We start from the raw sequence: 17,896 nt of genomic DNA, 5'->3' as shown, positions 1-17,896 counted from the left end.
ACCACGCCCCCCGCGCTGTGATTGGGTAATAGTTTTGTTTGTGCGCTATGTAACACTATAGACACGCCCTACTACACAATGATTGGATAATAGTTCTGTTCGCAGCGCCTGGACCGCTGAAGCCACGCCCCCTCTATATATTTACCCTCTAGCTGAGCGTAGTCTGATGCATGGATGACATCTGGTGGTCAACGCGTGAAACTGCATCTAATCGTATTATTATATGCTTATATATAACTTGCTATTTTTCATACTATATTTTCTATATATTTATATATATATATATATAATTTTAAATTAATTGTTTCTGGCTCTACCTCGGATTTATATTTATTATATTTTAAATGTTACTCTTCTATCTTTACTTATTACTTCTTATCAGACAGTTGGCTGTTTATGTAACAAGTAGACTTTTATTTTATTTAAACTATAAAAAAAAAAACATGCCCAATACATAAAATAAATACATTTATAAATAACAAAATAATGAATTATATGTAGTAATATTTTAAAACATTTAAAAGTAGCAAGTAATGTCCTACAAACAACACAGTTTCAAAAGCCTTTATGTGTGTAAGTAATCCAGTGATCACAATTTGTGTGCTTTTGTATTTCCACTTGGGTCTCGACTGCCCCCCTCCAACCAAACAGTTTGGAGTCAGGAATTATATGCTTCTATAAGCTGTTTGGATGCTCTCTTATTCTGACGTTACTTTACGGAAACCGACATAGAACCACACTGGCACCAACCCTTACCTACCAACCCCCACCAGAGCCCCACCCACTAGATCAGATGAAGACATGCCATTTCGGTCTGCTGGTTGAGATCCTCAGACAGTACACAGCAGGATTAAGCCAGCAGACTTCGTCAGATGGAGGGATCTGTACCTACTGTCTGTGGTAAGTCAGCAGATGAGGGACATGTAGGAGTTTTGTGCTTCTATTGCAGTTAAGCATCAATTAGCTTGTTTGTGTTTTGCCGTTTAGTACACTAAGGTGTGGTAAACGCTTATGGGGCATATAAAAGTGACAGTAATTAAACGGCTCATTCTAAAAGTGATTTAAGAGTGATTTTGTGTAGCCCTTAGACCTATTTTAACTATTCTGTAAAAACATGTATATTTCCCTTTTAAATCCAGTTATAATATGTATTATATAGTACATAACACTTATTTTTTTTTGTCAAACTAATACCACTACAGTGTTCAAAATGTATTTGGCCTAAAAAAAAAGGGCTTAAATATTTCAAGTGAATCACAAGTGAGTATTATTTGGCCTGTCATGGTAATTATGTTACTCACCATGCAGTACAGACTACCGGTCAAAAGCAGTGCTTTTTATTTTATCTTATCAATAACTTTATTACTGCAGTTCTTCACCCGTCAGACCGTTTCTACTTCTTTTCTCTTCACTGCTGTAACTGAGACTCAATCCAATCAGGTTAAGCTAAGCTTAACGTGACGTTGCCATGTGGTTCAGCCAGACCTCTTCCTGTACCATTTTCAATTTTGTAAAAAACAAATTATTTATTTATTCATTTATTTATTTTAACATTATTAAAATGATCCACATTACTAGTAAAATGCCTAATGGTAATTTTGAGCACATGCTTTATTTTTTAATGGTAAGGTACTATATAATGTATTATATGATTTTTCTAAATAATAGTTTTAAAATAAGGTAATAAAATCATTTAATAATAAATATAACGTGACCTTTAGTTCATTTACTCATTAACCAATTAACTTAATCATAAATGATGGACTGATGATGGAAAGGCACAGTGAATTACGCTGCCACCAGGTGGCCATCTCTCAGAACTGCAGCTTCTTAATAAAGAGGGACGAGACAAGAGCACAGACATCATATTTCAAAAAATTTATTTACGAACATAATCTCTGAGGAACAACAGCAGTTCTCGCGCTCTCTGTACATGCAACTGTAGAAAATAACAATTTTGAATTTTTACTCCATTAACTTTTTTTTTTCATTTTTCATTTTTAGTTTCTCGCTTCTGAATTGCAGGATATCAACACAGCTAAAGGTGAAAGTACTGGATCTTCGACAGCACTGAAGATAGCATCAACAAACCCCTCCCTCCCATAGCTGCTCCAACAATATGTACACAATTCAACTACATTGTACAAAAAAAAGAGAGAGAAAGAAAAGAAATGAAAAGAAAAAAAGAAAAGAAAAATAAAGTAAAAGGTACATTATTACATGACCTGCAGCGAGAGCTCACCGTCTCGGTGCCTTTAGAACCCACATTCTACTCAAGATCAGACTAGTACAAAGAGGAGGGTGCAAAAGGTCCTGGGAGTTTCCATATATACAGTTATTTACAGTGTGGTGATTTTTTTTTTCCTTTTTTAATCTTTTTGTTTTTTATTCATTACAAGAGGAAAATTTACACAGCGGAGAGAGAGAGAGACCTTCAACTCAAACATACCACAGGTGTCAGAAAGATAATAAATAGGTTATTTCTCACCATTTTAAGAATACTTCTACATGCTTTGAGTCATTTTCCATTTTCACACACAGCCACTGCTGGGTTTATGCAGAGGAGAAATAAAAAAAGGGAGAGAGAGAGAGAGAGAGACCAACGAAAGGCTTGAAACTGGGAGAAGAAAATGCAGAAGCAGGTGAGAGAAGAGTGTGAGAGGTAATGATGAGCTGCAGAGATTCAGACTCTGCAGAGAAGATAACGGTAACGATAGTGATGATCATAATGATGAGCGATGTGTCTGGGAATGGGGGGATTTGTGGGGTGGTCCACAACATAAAATAGCATGAGGAGGTCTGTTCAGTTTCGGTTCAGATGATGCTCAGAATTTGCTGCTACAGAAGAAGAAGAAAGATAAAAATCGCAATTTCAAGCCTTTCATTAAAAAGAATGAATGAATAAAGGGTTTTGAACGAGGGAATGAGGAACTAACACACACACACACACACACACACACACACATTCTTGTAAACAACAGTGAGACTGCAGGGGGTGTTACGCTAATTATGGTATACATTCAGCTTTTTATCCCCCCAAAACACGAGTCACATGACACCTGTTTTTGTTGCATGGGGAAGAAAAAAAAAAAAAAAACATCTAAAAACAACATCAAACACTCTGATCTGTTTTTTTTTCTTCTTTCTGCCAAATAAAAACAAACAAACAAACAAATAACCAACAAAGAACAAGCAAACAAACAAACAAACAGAGTTTGCGTGTGAAATTTGTTTTACATATTTACTAAAATTCTTTTTTTGGGGGGAAAAATGGAAAAAAACTTTTATTTTTTTTTTAAAACAATTTTTTGACCAATAAAAATGCTTTATTTTTATTACTATTTTTTCACACTGACTTCCACTGACAGTTATGCATTTTTTTTCATCTCTTTTAAATAAAGTAGGTGGATTTTAATTTTTATGCTAATGTTTAGTTCTGCCCTATGAACCAAAACTCTTTGAATATCTTTGTAAAAAAATGCATAATATTATTACATAGATCAGAAATGGTCTGCAACTGAAATAAAACCTTTGAAATATATTCATTAAAAAATAAATCGATTTTTGTCCAACAGCGCTGATGCACACCTTTTTAAACAGTAAGTCATGGTTAAAATGTCCAACTCTACACTGAAAACTCCTGTTGCTGCATCCAGAACTGATGATTATTTTAGTTTTTTTGTTTTTGTGACACACAGACACACTTCCTATCACACAGAAATTTACCAACAAAATTAACCAAAACACACACACATACTAGCCTGGATGACTGAGCAATCACACACACCCTCACTCTGAAGTACAAGCAGCTAACCAAAAACACAAAAAGATTTGGGGAAAATAAAAAAACGTTTTCTAAAATTTGAGAAAAAAAAAAAGTATTAAAAAATAGGGTAATATTTAATTATCAGACATAAAACTCCGTTATAAAATCAGGACAATTCCTAAAACCAGCTCTTTTGCACTAGTCCCCTCGATACGGTGTCCAATATTATACTATAGCAATATAGTGATTGTGCTTCCAGTATGAATTGGTGAAAAAGTGTAAAAGTGAGATCTGTATTATGGAGACCGTTCCAGAGCTCGAATACACAAAAAAATAAAATAACACAATAAGAATGGACTGAGCATGATTTTATATTAGTATTATTTTTTGTATTTTTAATTTTAACATTAAAAATAAAAAGGTGCATCCAATAACTGAATGAGTGAGTGATGAGACAGAAGAACCAGTCTGTGTTCTGTAAAGAATTAAAAAAAAGTGAAAGAAGCTTTCAACCCTCCTATGTTAAGGAGCAAACTGACCCATTTTAACATTAAAAATACAGGAAATGTAAATACTCTCCATCTTTACTGGAGATTTAAATCATTACCGTAACTTATTCTGGTCTCAATTAGTGTAATGAGCATGTAAATGAAGTAAAATGAAGATAATAATATAATATTTATATTATGCATGCTTTAAAACAGTGCCAGAAAATAATGACAATAAATCAAAACTCTTGATCGAGAAGGGAAGGAGTCTAAACTTTTGACTGGTTCTGTAGGTTTATATAATGTTCATACTGTCGCAGTCTATTTATTACCCAATATTGACGAAGAATATAAAAATATAATAAACAATTCAGAGCAAAATTGAGGCCAAATTATTATTGTTAAATTAATATATTAATATTCTTTATGTTTTTATTTTGTTTGTTTTTTTGTGATTATACAAATTCTAAAAATATACTGATTATATTTATATTATATATATTTATAAATTATATAAATATTATAAAATGTTATAATTTATATATAATATATTTATATAATATATTAATAATATATTATACATAATATATTTATATAGTATATATATATATATATATATATATATATATATATATATATATATATATATATATATATTATATTTGATTATATTTATACACTATAAATATAATCAAGATATTTGTAGAATTTGTTAAAACAGCTGAGGTACAGAAATATATTTTTCTTTTAATCTACTTTTGGACTGTTAAATATGTTAAAACAAGGGTCAATTTCAGCAGGAAACATTACATTTACACATAACAGGAGGGTAAAAGGTCATCTTCACTTGACCTCTTGAATAAAAAAAAATGGGTCTTTACAGAATCAAAAAGGGTTTTCCTGTAAAATCACTCAAATAATAAAGTATTTCTTTTTTTCTTTTAGTGTGTATTAACACCAATAAGAGTAATCCAACTCTGATTCCTTGATTATTTGTGAAAATAAAAATAGAACAGACAATTCTATTCGATTAAATCTGAGCAAATTTATTAATACATCTCTGGGGTCAATGAACTCACCAGAGCATCAAATTTGATATTTCTCATTTTATTTATTAATAATATCCTTGTGATAATACAGCACAGTTCAGAAACTGATCTTCAGCCTCTCAACAAGTTTAAGTGATACATTTCTTCATTTAATAAATTACAATTAAAATAATTTCAATTAAATTGATGCAAAGAAACCCTTTTTTATAACCTCATAACTCCAGATGTGAGTCACATAAGTTCTCACAATGTATTTAGAACTGTAGGCTCTACAGATTCAGAAACACTTTAAACTGTAATTCTTTACTGTATTTTCAGAGATATTACCAGAAATATAAAGAGAGAAATATTGAATTTGACGCCCCCTGGTGTATTCTTTAACACAGTGGGGTAAAAGCTAAACTCAGATTCCTGTAGTTTAGACTGAATTTAACTAAAGAGCTACTTATCTACTTATTAATGAAGAAAAACAAACACTAAAGCTCCGAGTCGTGTTTAAAGCGGCCAGACGCGCAGTAAAGAGAAAAGTGAAGAGGGGAAGATGAATATTACATGTATTATTACATTATACTGTAGGGTGCTGTACTAGACTGTACTGGATTGTTTAAAGAACGTTTCTATGCTTTTCCAGAACCAGGTTTATATAGTATCGGCTCCATAAACGCTGCTGATGTTCCTAACTATAACGTGTGCAGCAGAAACTGTAAAAAGGCATTTTCTTGGTTTATATATATTTTTTTGTTTGTTCTTTTTTTATTATAAGATACATACTCGTGTATTAAAGCAATGAATAATAATAATAATAATAAACCTCTAAAATGATTTATATATTTCCATAGTCATCACTCTGCTACATCTGAAATCTATGCTTGTGGCCCTGACAGTTTCATTATTTAGTAACCTTCACTAATAATAATAATAATAATAATAATGACAGCGATTCTGTTGATGATCCAGGACACTCAACTCTGACCAGCCTTGGAAAAAAAAAAAAAAAGAAAAAAAGAAAAAGAAAATCCCTAAAAATAAAATAAAAAAAGCAAAAAAAAAAAAGAAAAGAAAAAAAAGACCTTAAACCTTAAGGACCTGTACACAAGAGTCCTTTACAATACTGACAATGTGTACACATTTTGGCCCGTGGGTATGGGGGGGAGGAAGTGCTGCCCGAAAGTGAACTGTACATACAAAGATAATTTTTATTCATTTCTTTTTTACACGTAACTGTGTGATGTTACAGTACATAAGTTATTTACAACTGTGCAGTAATGGGTGGCAAAATAAATTATCTAGAAGGCAGCGAGAATACATTGGTTAACGAATATAAAAACTGTACATCATTTACGGAATACAATGTTTTTTTTCGGTTTTGTTTCGATTTTTTTTCCATTAAACTAACGTTGGCTCTGTAGTGTTTTCAAGTCACTTCCTCAGAGAGGGAACAATGAAATGCCCAAGTAAAGAAAGACCAAAAAGAACAAAAAGAAAAACAAAAATCTCCACTAAAACACCATCCCGTAAGTCTCTGGAGCCTCTTGGTTCGCGACGTCGCGTTTTCATGTTTTTGTCCTGTGCGTGTTCGTGTTTTGTCCTCGTTCTCGTACAGGTGTTGCTGTATGAAGGAGTGCGGGAGCACAGAGGGCCTGACCTCCCAGCGAACCTCCAGAGGCTGTACATACGATTCTGTACCGAGAGCCAGGAGCTGTTCGCCCTGTACTGGACTAAGGGCATCCTGGGTCTCATGTCTGTGGATGGATGGATGCCCTGGTGCTGAAAGCAGTCTGCAGTCTCCCCCCACTCTGAGGGGGCGCCTTCGCAACGTCACGGTGCCGCCTTCGCTCCCTGCGGTTAGTTTGTTGGTTGGCTGGCCGGCTGGTCGTTCGTTCATTCGTTCGTTCGGCTGTCCGCCCTGCTCTGCTGCTCTACTCTACTCTGGGGTTGCACTGGGTGGCGCTGTGGTCAGCAGGGAGCCATGCTCTCCTCTGCTGTGGCCATGAGTGAGATCCAGGTCCTACTGTCTCCGCTGTAGGAACGGATGTTCAAGCGTTCCTCTGGCACCCCTTTCGGGTCTTTTGTTTGTTGTTGTTTGAATGTGCCGGGCCTGGTTTCTGTCCGGCACTCTCAAGCTCACCGTGGTAGCTTCTGTCCCTGATTCTGAAGGACAAAGGTGGTGGAGGAGCCAGTCCCAACCCACCATTTTGTTGTAATTTAGTTTAATGGGATCAAAAAATAAAGAAAACTGACATTTCTCTCTCCCCGTTTCCTTGCGCCGGATCACAGCCAGCAGGGGAGGAGTGGCGAGTTTCAAAGCAAATCAGTTGCTTCTTAAATCCCAAACAAAAGCATACAAACTCGAAGGATGAAAGTGCAAGTCGTGATTTTTTTTCCCCCGGTAGAAAGATGATCCCTCATCTGACAGATTTTTATTTTTTAAAACTTTTTCTATATAATATATATGTTTTCTCCTCAAAGAAATCTTCTCTCCAAACCGGCTAGCCCTTACCGAACTTGCTGTCTGTTGTCTCTTTGAAAGATGAGAATTTTACACCGCGCACTCTGCGTCAGAGTGTGTTCGTGTCACGCAGGCAACAGTACGAAGTCGTCGTTGACGTCAACCATTGGCACGTAGAAGGAGGGGACCTCGTTGACGCACAGAGATTTGTGTCCAGCAGGGTCCAGCTCCTGCACCTTGAGTTGCCACTCCATCCTCTGCACTGCGTTCAGAGCGGCAGCCTCGTGTTGCTGTCGCATCAGCAAACATGTCTGTGACAGGAAGAAAAAGTAGAAGGTAGCGTCAGTGTAAATAAATTTGTGGCCATAAAAAGTCAAACTATATCGTATAGGATAAACTCTAAAGACAAAATTCTAAAACAGTTTATCCTGGTTTTGTTGAAGTAACTGTCTCTACTGTCCAGGGAACACCTTCTACTAGATTTTGGAGAGGCATTTGAGGTTGCTATGTGGATTTAATTGCATTCTGTGATGAGCATTCTAAGGCCCAAATCAATTTTATCCCATGGCCCTTCCGCTCTGTGTTGGGCAGGGCGTCCCGATTCTTGTTTGGTTCGAGGGGTAGGGGTATGTGATAGGGGTATATGGTAGGGGTATATGGTAGGGCTGTATGGCCTTTCAAACTAAGATTTTCAGGCACAATCCAACAGATGGCAGGGGCTGCAGCATTTAAGGTTAGGTAATAAAAGCTTTATTACTTATTATTTAATTAATTGCTTCATCACCTGCCCCCTTTCTGAAGATGTACAATGCCCTAAAGTTAACTAGTTAACCAGCAGTTAGGTCGCTAAAGCTTCACTGCTATATATCTGTATTTGGCTTGAAGGGTTGTCCCAATTCAGATCACAGAAATGTCCTCACCTTCATGCGATCATACTTGTCGTCCACGTCTTGAATCCAAGAGATGAACTGCCGAGCGTTAAAACGATCTCTCACAGACTTGTTCTCATCCCCCTGTTTTGTAAAAATACAAAGAATACAATAAATATAACTAAATTATATCACACGTATCACATGACCACATACAATATTAGAAGTACATTTTGAAACTAGGGTTTGACAGAGAACAAGCATTTTACCTGGCTTTCTGATGGCATGTTGTAGACCTCTGAATCCAGCAACATGGTACACGCACTGAACGGAACAGCTTGATTAGCAATAGTTCTTGCAGCTCTGCAGTGAACTCGCAGTACCTCTTGCTCGCAGGACACAATCAGCTTTTCCTGTAAAGGAGCAAGATCAAAAAATGAGCATAGGTCAGCCTGGACGCTCAACGATCCGCTGTAAAAGAAACCCTGAGCAAACTTTTGATAAAGGTAAAAGAGGTGGTACAATCTTTCAACATCAAGGTTCACAGAAGTCACAGGAGCAACTTCAGAGGCGAGCAAGATGAAATAGGGAGTTTGATTGTACTATAATATGCTTCTTTTAGTTGGAGAAATGCATATTGCAGATACAGGGTTTTTCTATTACACGGTGGCTTTGATCATTCATCAAAAGGTTTTGTGCTGAGCGATCAAAGCTCTAATTCTAACTGGATGACTTCCAAAGTAAGTTGAGAGATGAGGGGAAGGGAAGGAGCCCCGCGTGGGAGCCGGGGTTTCGTAAGAGTGAGTGTAAGCGTACCCGTTCAATGCTGTGTTGCAGTCGCAACTTCCCTCTCACTGCTTCCTGCTGCCTGAAGAGCTCCTTCAAGGGCTCTGACAAAGATGGAGGCGGAGCAATCTGAAAAAAAAAAAGTACAAAGATGACGTTCAAATACAGTTATCAGTGCAAGAAATATGAACTTGTTGTGACACTGCAATGAATGCTAGGATTATAATGATGCTCACCACTGGGATATGAAGTTTGCTTAGAGGTTTGCCATCAAGCAGGTAGGAGCCGGTGTAGGTCACATACTCTGCATAGCACTGAGGCGCTTGTGGCGTTATGTAACAAAGAATCTTCCGCTTCTCTTCAATCTTCTTGCGAATCTGCAGATACTCGAAGTAAGGATTGGAACGGTCGCTGTGGTAGGGCTCTATTTCATCCAGCTTGATGGCGTTCACTATGACTGCCAGTGTCTGCTGAATCATCTCCCGCGTCTGCTGCATCGCCGTGTTCACAAGCTGGACCTGCACCTGCTGCTGGCCCGATTTCTGGAACTTCCTTTTGCGCGGATGTTGCGTCTGACCATCCTCCTCCTCGACGGTCCGGCCTTTCGTTTTGGTAACGAGAGCAGGCGTCACTGGGGTGGAGGTCTGAGCGGCAGTGATGTGGATGGACTCCTTCTCTTTCTCCTTGTCCTTCTCTGATGTGTTTGTAATAGAAGACGGAGAGCTGTTGGTGATGCTTGTGGTGACGGGAGACGAAGCGGCTGATGACGTGATGCTCGCGGGGCTTGCCACCGTGCTCTGTTTGCTCTGATTGGCTAGCATCTGCGCTCTATTCCGCGTTATCCTTTGAGGTATCTCCTCAACCTTTTTCGGGGCCTCAGACGGTGCAGTGGCGACTGGCAGTTTGGCAGTCGTTTCAAGCACCTCTGAGATTTGTGTGGTAGTAGATGACGTTACAACCAAGATAGGAGCTGAGGGGCGAGGACTGCATGATCGACTCAAAGCTACCACTGGAGACACCATTCGTTCTGCTTTTAAAGTTGTCAGTGATTCCAAACATGGGGCCACCGAAACTGGTGCCAGAACATCAGGGGAGGGGTCTTTCGGTTTGTACTCCTGGTTGTCATTTACAGCATCTGTAGCTGAATACATGTTCCCGTCACCTTCATCCTGCTCATTAAAAGAACATACATCATCCTGGATGGTGGGAACATCTTTAATAGAGGGAACATCCGTAATGCCCTGAGGCTCTGGCTCCAGGTCATGTTGTGGTGGTTGGTAGCTCTCTTCATGGACAGGAGACACCAAATCCTGAGCAGGCTCAGAAGGAGGAACAACCACAGGGGAACAGGGAGATTTGGTCAAACTGGGCAGGCCAACCTCTATTACCCCAAGTTCTTTGCTTGCTTCTTTAATCATAGGTCTTATCTGTGCAGGTGGATGTGGATGCTTAGCCTCCGGCATCTCTGGGGCTGTAATCTCAGGCTCCTGCATCTCTTTTTCTTGAAACGGAAGATCTGGCAAAGAAAACGGACCCAGATCATCAAGCTCATCAACAGCAGTAGAGAAGGGGTCTTCCCACTGAGCCCCTCGGGTTACCGCTGGAGCAATAGTTCTCTCAGGTGCGTAACTGGGGGATTCTTCTCTACTCTCCTGAGACAAGCACATGGGTGGCTCTTCCTCCATTTGATTCTCCTCAATCTGGGGCTTGATATCTGGGAAAAAGTCCAGTCGAGTTGAGGCAGGCGGCATAAAGTTTGATTCCACAGAATCCACAGGCTCAGTTACAGGTCTCTCTGGTGATGAACAATCCTCAGCATCATCTTTCTGCAGCTGGTAATGAGGCTCTGATATTTGTGAAGGACAGTATGGCCTGGAATACGCAGAATAAGGGGGAGTTACAGATGGATGGACAGACAGTGCCGTTGGAAGTTGTGGCAGATCACATTCAGAGTGTGAATAGGGACTGCTGATTTTCGAAACGGCGGCTTCAACTTCTTCATAACTTTCATTTGGAGATTTCATAATCTCTGCTGAATTCCACCCAGACTGATCGCAAGAGTTCTCCATGTGGCCGTCCTGAGGATGAGGGGGTGTTAGTGGAAGAATTTCAGGCTCTCTGCGGTCTGGAGATTCAACCCAAGTCTTCCTGGCAGAGTCTTCAATCTCAAGGGAATATGTGGGATCTTCTACAGACTGCATGGCCTGCTCTGAAGCAATCTGAGATTCTGCTGCATCCTCTGCATTATCCTCCTCTTCATCTTCTTCTTCTTCTTCCTCTTCCTCATTGTCATCCTCCTCCTCCTCATCTTCTTCCTCATCTTCCTCCTCCTCCTCCTCCTCCTCATCTTCTTCCTGTTCCTCCACAAGAGGAGGTAAGTATTCACTACCGCTTACTGGATCAGATGGCAATACGCTGGGTTCACTCTGATGCGGTTCTGACAGGTCATCAATATCCATAGGAGGCAACGCTGCAGGCGCAGGTGTTGGAGGGGCAGCTATGTCCAGGCATGGCTCCTGAGGGTCCGGTCTGTGGACTGGAGTTGAAGGCTTAATGAGATAGTTGTTAAACATGCTCTCTGGGGGGAGTTCACTGGCGTCACTTGCGACATTTGCTGTAGAAGCTCTCTCTTGAACAGGCTGCGAGGGGTCAGGCCTTGGAGACAACACATGAGGGGAGAAATACGGGGGAGAGACACACTCAAGTCTGTCCAACGGCATTTTGTCATCAGGAAGATGTGAGGCAGATGACTCAAATTCTGTAGCCGGAGTAACATTCTGTTGCCTTAGGAACTTGTCAGCTTCCGCTTTGAACTCATCTTCGAGAGGTCTTCTAACCTCGGAAGCAGCTGATCGACTCACAAGAGGTAACTGCATGTTCTTAGCAGGAGTGATGCACGTTCCTTCTGGGAAACTATGGGATGAGTTTTGAGATGAGTATCTATCAAAGAACGATGGGGAGCATGCGTTCATTGACATGGTCATCGCTGAAGAGTTCTGACAGTCTAGTCCATCAAACATGATGTCTGGGTAGTCCTCCGCGCTGCAGGATGGTGTCCGAGGCGTTTGCATGACTTCTTCAAAGCTTGGACATGAAATCACAGATGTAGGAGTGGGAACGCCCGTTGGTCTGTTCTGATCAGGTCGTGGAGATGCAGGGAGATTCTCCTTCATCTGGTGACCTGCTAGCCAGTCCTTTGAGTTCTGGCTGTCCATGGGCTGTGATTTCCTATCAGGCGACATCATCTGCGCTGGAAGGCCAACATCTTTGAGCTTCTTTTCTTTCAAGGCAGATTCCAATGAGCTGGACTTCTTTGATGTAAGATCCCCACGGTTCTTCTTCAGCTCTTCAGTAGACTTGGTTTTGTCTTTAAGCTTTGGATCACCTGATCTATGTCTCAGTTTCTCCATCTGTTTCATTCTCTCTTTGTGTCTCTTATGACGCTCTTCATTTTCCTGGTCTTTTAAGCTCAGCATTTTGCCAAAGCTTGTAAGTCTGAGATCTCCATCCACCAGAAGTTCGCGTGGTCGAGAGTCTTTCCGCGACATTTCTTTTGACTGGCTGATCTTGTCATTTTCATCTTTGCTCTTCGTCTTGTTATAATCCATTCTATCTTTATCTGTGATGTCTCGATTTCTGTCCTTGTTTTTGCCATCAAATTTGGGACTGTCTTCTTTAGACTTGTCCTTCAAACTTATGACCTGAGGGCTTTCTTTAAGTCCAGATTTCTGATCTTCTTTCGAGTGTCTGAAGGACCCAAAGCCGTCCGAGTATTTATGTTTCTCCTCCTTCACCTTTTCCTTATGCTTCTCCTTTTTCTTCTTTTCTTTGATCTTTTCACTAGTAATGACACTATTCATCTTGTCCTTTTTAGACATCTCTTTCTCAAACTCCAGAGTTTTATCCAGGTCATCTTCTCCATCAGCCTTAGAGCTGTACGGAAACGTGTACGGATCAGCTTCCAGGGGCATTGGCTCTTTCTCAAATGGCAAACTCTCCCTTCGACCAAAGGACTCTCTGATCTCCTCTGACTTGTCCCTCTTTTCTTTCTTGACCTTCTCCTTTTCTTTATCATGACTCTTCTTCGATGATGAGGAAGAGGAGTGCCTATGCCTCTCCTTGTCTCTAAACTTGTCCTGCGGATTGGAAATGGTCAGTGACTCTCGTCTGTCCTCGGACATGTCATTTGACGAATCATAGAAGCTTAAAACCGGCTCATGGCCACGATCTGTAAAGCTGTCGGATGAGATCTCGCTGTTTTTATCATTTGAATCATCTTTATAATCATTCATTGCTTCCTCTTCCAGCTTCTCAAGCAAGGATTTCTCATTTTCTCCACCGCTCTTGGAGGGTTTTCTGTCTTTCAGATGGTCTGGCTTATCTTTGTATTTGCTCTTGCTCTTCTCCTCTGTGGGCTCCCTCTTGTCTGTAGGTTTCTGCTTGTTTTTCTTGTCCTGATTCGAGTCCACAGATGCCCTGTCTTTTCGCTCCTTGTGTTTAGCTTCAGTCGAGTCCTTTTCTTTCTTATCTTTGTGTTTTTCAATTGAACCTTTTCTCTCCTTTCCAACATCAAAGGTTGTTTTCTCTTTCTTTTTATCTTTATGCTCCTTTTCCTTCTGTTTTTCTGTGGAGTGCTGTTTTCCCTCTCCAGAGAACTTCCTGTGTTTATCTGTGAGGATGTGGTCTATGTCATCTCTGTCGGGTGTAGAATCTTTTCGGTGAGAGTCTAAGAGTCCGAATGAATCGCTCAGCTTTGCCACGCCTCCGTTGTAACTGTCATTTTCATCCTCACTCTCATCGGTGAATATATCCTCGATTTTATACCAGGTCTTCTCCCTCACCTTTTCAGGCTTCTTCTCCTCTTTCTTAAATTCAAGAAAATCCTTTTCCCTCTCAGAGTGTTTGTCTAGGGATATTTTCTCTTTCTTGTCTTTACTCTGCTCAGATGACATCTTCCTCTCTTTATCCTTACTGTGAGAATCTTTGTGTTTATCTTTAGCCCCGTCCTTCTTGTCTTTGGAGCTCCTTTCAATGTCTTTGTCTTTCAAAGACCTCTCGAGTGAGTTTTTATCAGGTTTATCCTTGTCCTGCTCCAAACTTCGATCTTTAGGCTTGTCTTTGTGCTTTTCACCTTTGAGTCTGTCTTTCTTCTCGACACCATCACCTTTCTTATCCTTCTCTTTACCGGAGTGGTTCCTCTCCCTTGGATCTGACTTGGCTGTAGATTCGCTTTCCAATTTGTCTTTGAAGAAAGTCTCGCTCCCATATTCGTCTCTAGTCAGGCATTCCTGTTTCACTTTGGAGTCTTTCCGCTCCTTGGTAAACTCGTAGGAATCTTTCCTGTCTCTGCTGCTGTCTAGAGACTCCTTTTCCTTCTTCTCTTTAACTCCACCGTCCGACTCCTTTCGCTTCTTCTCCTTTTCTAAGTGATTGGAGTTCAGTTTCTGTTTGTCTGTCCAGTCCTTTTTCTTTTCATTGCTCTTGTCTGAAGACTCCTTCTCTTTTTTCTTGGATGTAGCTTCTTTGTCGGCACGCTTGTCTCCGTGCTCTGACTTCTTGTCTTTGACTTTATTCTCCTTTTTCCGGTCTCTGCTTTCTTCTTTCATCGTTTCCACAATTAGCTTTACAGAATTGTTTGCTTTGTATTCTTTCATAGGAGCATCCCAGCTGTCGTCTCCGTAGAGAGAGCTGCCGGAAGAAAGGTCTGACTGCCAGCGATCGTGATCATCTGACGCGCTCATCTTGGTGTCGTCTAGAAAGTTTTTAATGTCATATTCCTCATAATCAGTCTCTTCCTTGATGGTCTTATCTTTCTTGGACTTTTCTTCTTTTCCAATTTTGTCTTTTTCTGATTTTAAATGTTTTTCTTCTTTTATTTCACTCTTTTTCTCTGCTTTCAGAGACTTATCCTTGGACTTTTTCTTTTTATCCTCCTTGTGAGATTTTTGTTTCTCCTCCTTTGGCTTTTCTTTGTCTTTCAGGCCTTTCTCCTTTTCTGTTTTTAAAGATTTTTCTTTCTCTTCTTTGCTTGCTCTATCCTTGTTGGAGTCCTTTGTTTTCTTGGATTTCTCTTCTTTAGAAACTCTCTGGATGTCCTTTGCTGACCAATCTTTGTCTTCACTTTTACCTTTTGATAATCTGTCCTCTTTCTTAAAGTGATCTTTGTCATGCTTGGATAGTTTGACTTTGCTTTCGGAGGGCGACTCCGTTTCGACGATAAGGGATTTCTGTCGAGAATCGTCAAAGTCGAAGGTAAAGCTCTTTACGAATTTTTCGTTCATGTCTTGATTCAGCACCACACTCGGAACCTTCTCTTTTTCCTTGTTTTTGTGTTTGTGTTTCACCTTGTGTTTTTTCAATACTTTCCCATCTTTGTCTGCTTTAGAGACCGTTCCGTCTACATTTGAGTTCTTGTAAAAGTCTGAGCTCTTCTTGTCTAATGCGTTGGCATGCGTGTTGTTTTTCTTCTTGTTGTCCTGCGTTTTCTTCTTAACCTGTTTTACAGATTCAACACTGGAGTCTGCAGAGGAATAGTCAGACTCGCTGGAAAGCCTCGTTCTGACAGAGTCTGAGAGGGAGCTGTCGTCAGACCAGGTTGGGGAAGACACGGTCTTCCAACCATCTGTCCTCCACTGTTTTGGATGCTGTTCTGCCAAAGACTGCGTGAGCTTCTGGGAGCCCAAACCCCCGTGTGAGGATGAGGAGGAGGATGCAGACAGAGAGTTGAACACAGACGAGTCTTTAAGGTTCAATGCGGAAGAGTCTTTTACACAGTTCGAGCTCGGCATTGAACCTTTGTCGTCCTCGCTCTCCAAGTCACCCGTCTCGGAGTCGGACGTGCAGAATTTGTCGTTCACCTTCCCAAATCGCACCTCTTTACTGACGTTATTTTTCGTCTCTTTCTTCCTCTTCTTCTTAACTTTGTTTTTGTCTTTCTGCTGCTTCGAGCTCAGCATTGCGGAGTCCCTGCTCTTGTTGGGCTGAGCGGCGGGTTGCCTCGGGGTGGGCGTCGGCGTGAAACACAACGTCCGGTCGTCCTCGTCTGAGCTGTTACTGTCCGACAGGATCCGACGCACAGGCTTCTTTGGTGTGAGCGAGTTGCTTTTGGAATAGGTTTTGACCTCCATCTTGGGTATGGAGATGAAGTTGTTGACCTTGGTGACAGGATCCTTGCGGAACTCCTTCTTCAGCAGGTGCTTGTCATCCACAGGTGGGACGCGCTCCTCCTCGTCGTCCTCGTCAAACTCGTACTCGTCCTTGATGGGCGTGGTGGTAGATTTGGGAGGGTCGAGGGCCTTCCCTTTCAACTTCAGGCCTTTCTCGAACTCAGAGTCTGTGTTATTGCCATCGACAGAGCTGGATGGGGCAAATGATGGGGCGTCTTCTTCCTCCGAAGATTCTGTCAAGACGAAAACACACCGTAAGATACAGTAAAAGATATGCTGATATGAGAGATTAACTAGTTGTACTTGATTTTACTGTAAATTGCGTGATGCGTACCGGATGAACTCTCACTAGAGGTGTAAGTGCCTTTTCCTAGCAACAGATTAAGCATGGTTGGAGAGTTTGCCACCTTCAGCGGCGTCTCTCCTCTTCTGTTGCTTTGACACGGATCGCCTCCATATCGCAAGAGCAACTTCACCACCTGCAAAACACAATTATAACAATATTAAAATTCATAAGCAGTTCTCAGGACTGACATCTATGGAGAAGTGTCTAATAGTACATTCTTTACTGTTATACTCAACTATCCCAAAAGTTTTTAGCCCCTTAAATAAATAAATAAATAAATAAATATACATATAATAAAAATAATAAATACACTTCAGACCTGTATGAATACCCTAGGAATAGAAAGGATTTGCAAAGAGTTTAATGAACCGTCACAGCCTTAAGTCAAGTACGTACTTTGAAATGGCCATTATTTGACGCATCATGTAGAGGAGTATCATCATCCAGGCCCTTGGTGTTGACCTCGGCCCCTGCTGCCAGCAGCTGCTTGGCCACATCGTAATACCCTCTGTTGCATGCCTCATGCAGTGCGGTCCAGCCTGGTGAAGAGCACAGATATCATTTATGCTCTGATAACTTAAAAATGTATCAACAATAAAAGTCAACAAATGTCAACAAACAGGTTGGGTAGCTGAACTTCATCCTTACCTGCAAAGTCTTTTACATTCACGTCAGCCCCCTCACTGATGAGCTCCTTGATGCGGCGTACCTCCCCGCGGATGGCTGCCCGGTGGAGCCTCGTCTCGCCCCTCTCATTGCGTTTATTCACTTTGTCTTTGGTTTTTGAGGCAGAGTTTGGCGTTCCCTTCTGACCCAGATTTGACTGTGACTGGTGCTTTGGTGTTGTATCTGTGAAGAAATGCACACAGAACAACATCTGTGAAGAAAAGCTCAGGCAGTCCTTCGACTGATGCACATTATGTTATGTGAACAAATATGGAAAGTTTTATCCATACTCTCACAGCCCCGTTTCAAAG

The 17,896-nt window shown here is 40.6% G+C and overlaps 1 protein-coding gene across 1 annotated transcript in view; it reads right to left on the bottom strand.

Moving 5' to 3' along the window:
• Positions 1-6,479: 6,479 nt before the first annotated feature.
• The window catches only part of ankrd11 (ankyrin repeat domain 11), a 214,921-nt gene continuing 203,504 nt past the window's right edge, over positions 6,480-17,896 (bottom strand). Inside the window, exons 6-13 of the mRNA XM_007230069.4 lie at positions 17,568-17,768; positions 17,316-17,458; positions 16,908-17,052; positions 9,644-16,806; positions 9,438-9,536; positions 8,891-9,034; positions 8,673-8,765; positions 6,480-8,063 (exon numbers count right to left, since the gene is read on the bottom strand). Of these exons, the coding sequence (XP_007230131.3) occupies positions 7,878-8,063; positions 8,673-8,765; positions 8,891-9,034; positions 9,438-9,536; positions 9,644-16,806; positions 16,908-17,052; positions 17,316-17,458; positions 17,568-17,768 (8,174 nt within the window). The 3' untranslated portion in view covers positions 6,480-7,877. The remainder of the gene's footprint in view (positions 8,064-8,672; positions 8,766-8,890; positions 9,035-9,437; positions 9,537-9,643; positions 16,807-16,907; positions 17,053-17,315; positions 17,459-17,567; positions 17,769-17,896) is intronic.

The sequence above is a fragment of the Astyanax mexicanus genome, chromosome 23 (assembly GCF_023375975.1).
Source record: "Astyanax mexicanus isolate ESR-SI-001 chromosome 23, AstMex3_surface, whole genome shotgun sequence".
NCBI lineage: Eukaryota > Metazoa > Chordata > Actinopteri > Characiformes > Acestrorhamphidae > Astyanax > Astyanax mexicanus.
Note: the sequence above shows the minus strand (reverse complement) of the source record. Positions and strands in the feature narration are given on the sequence as shown.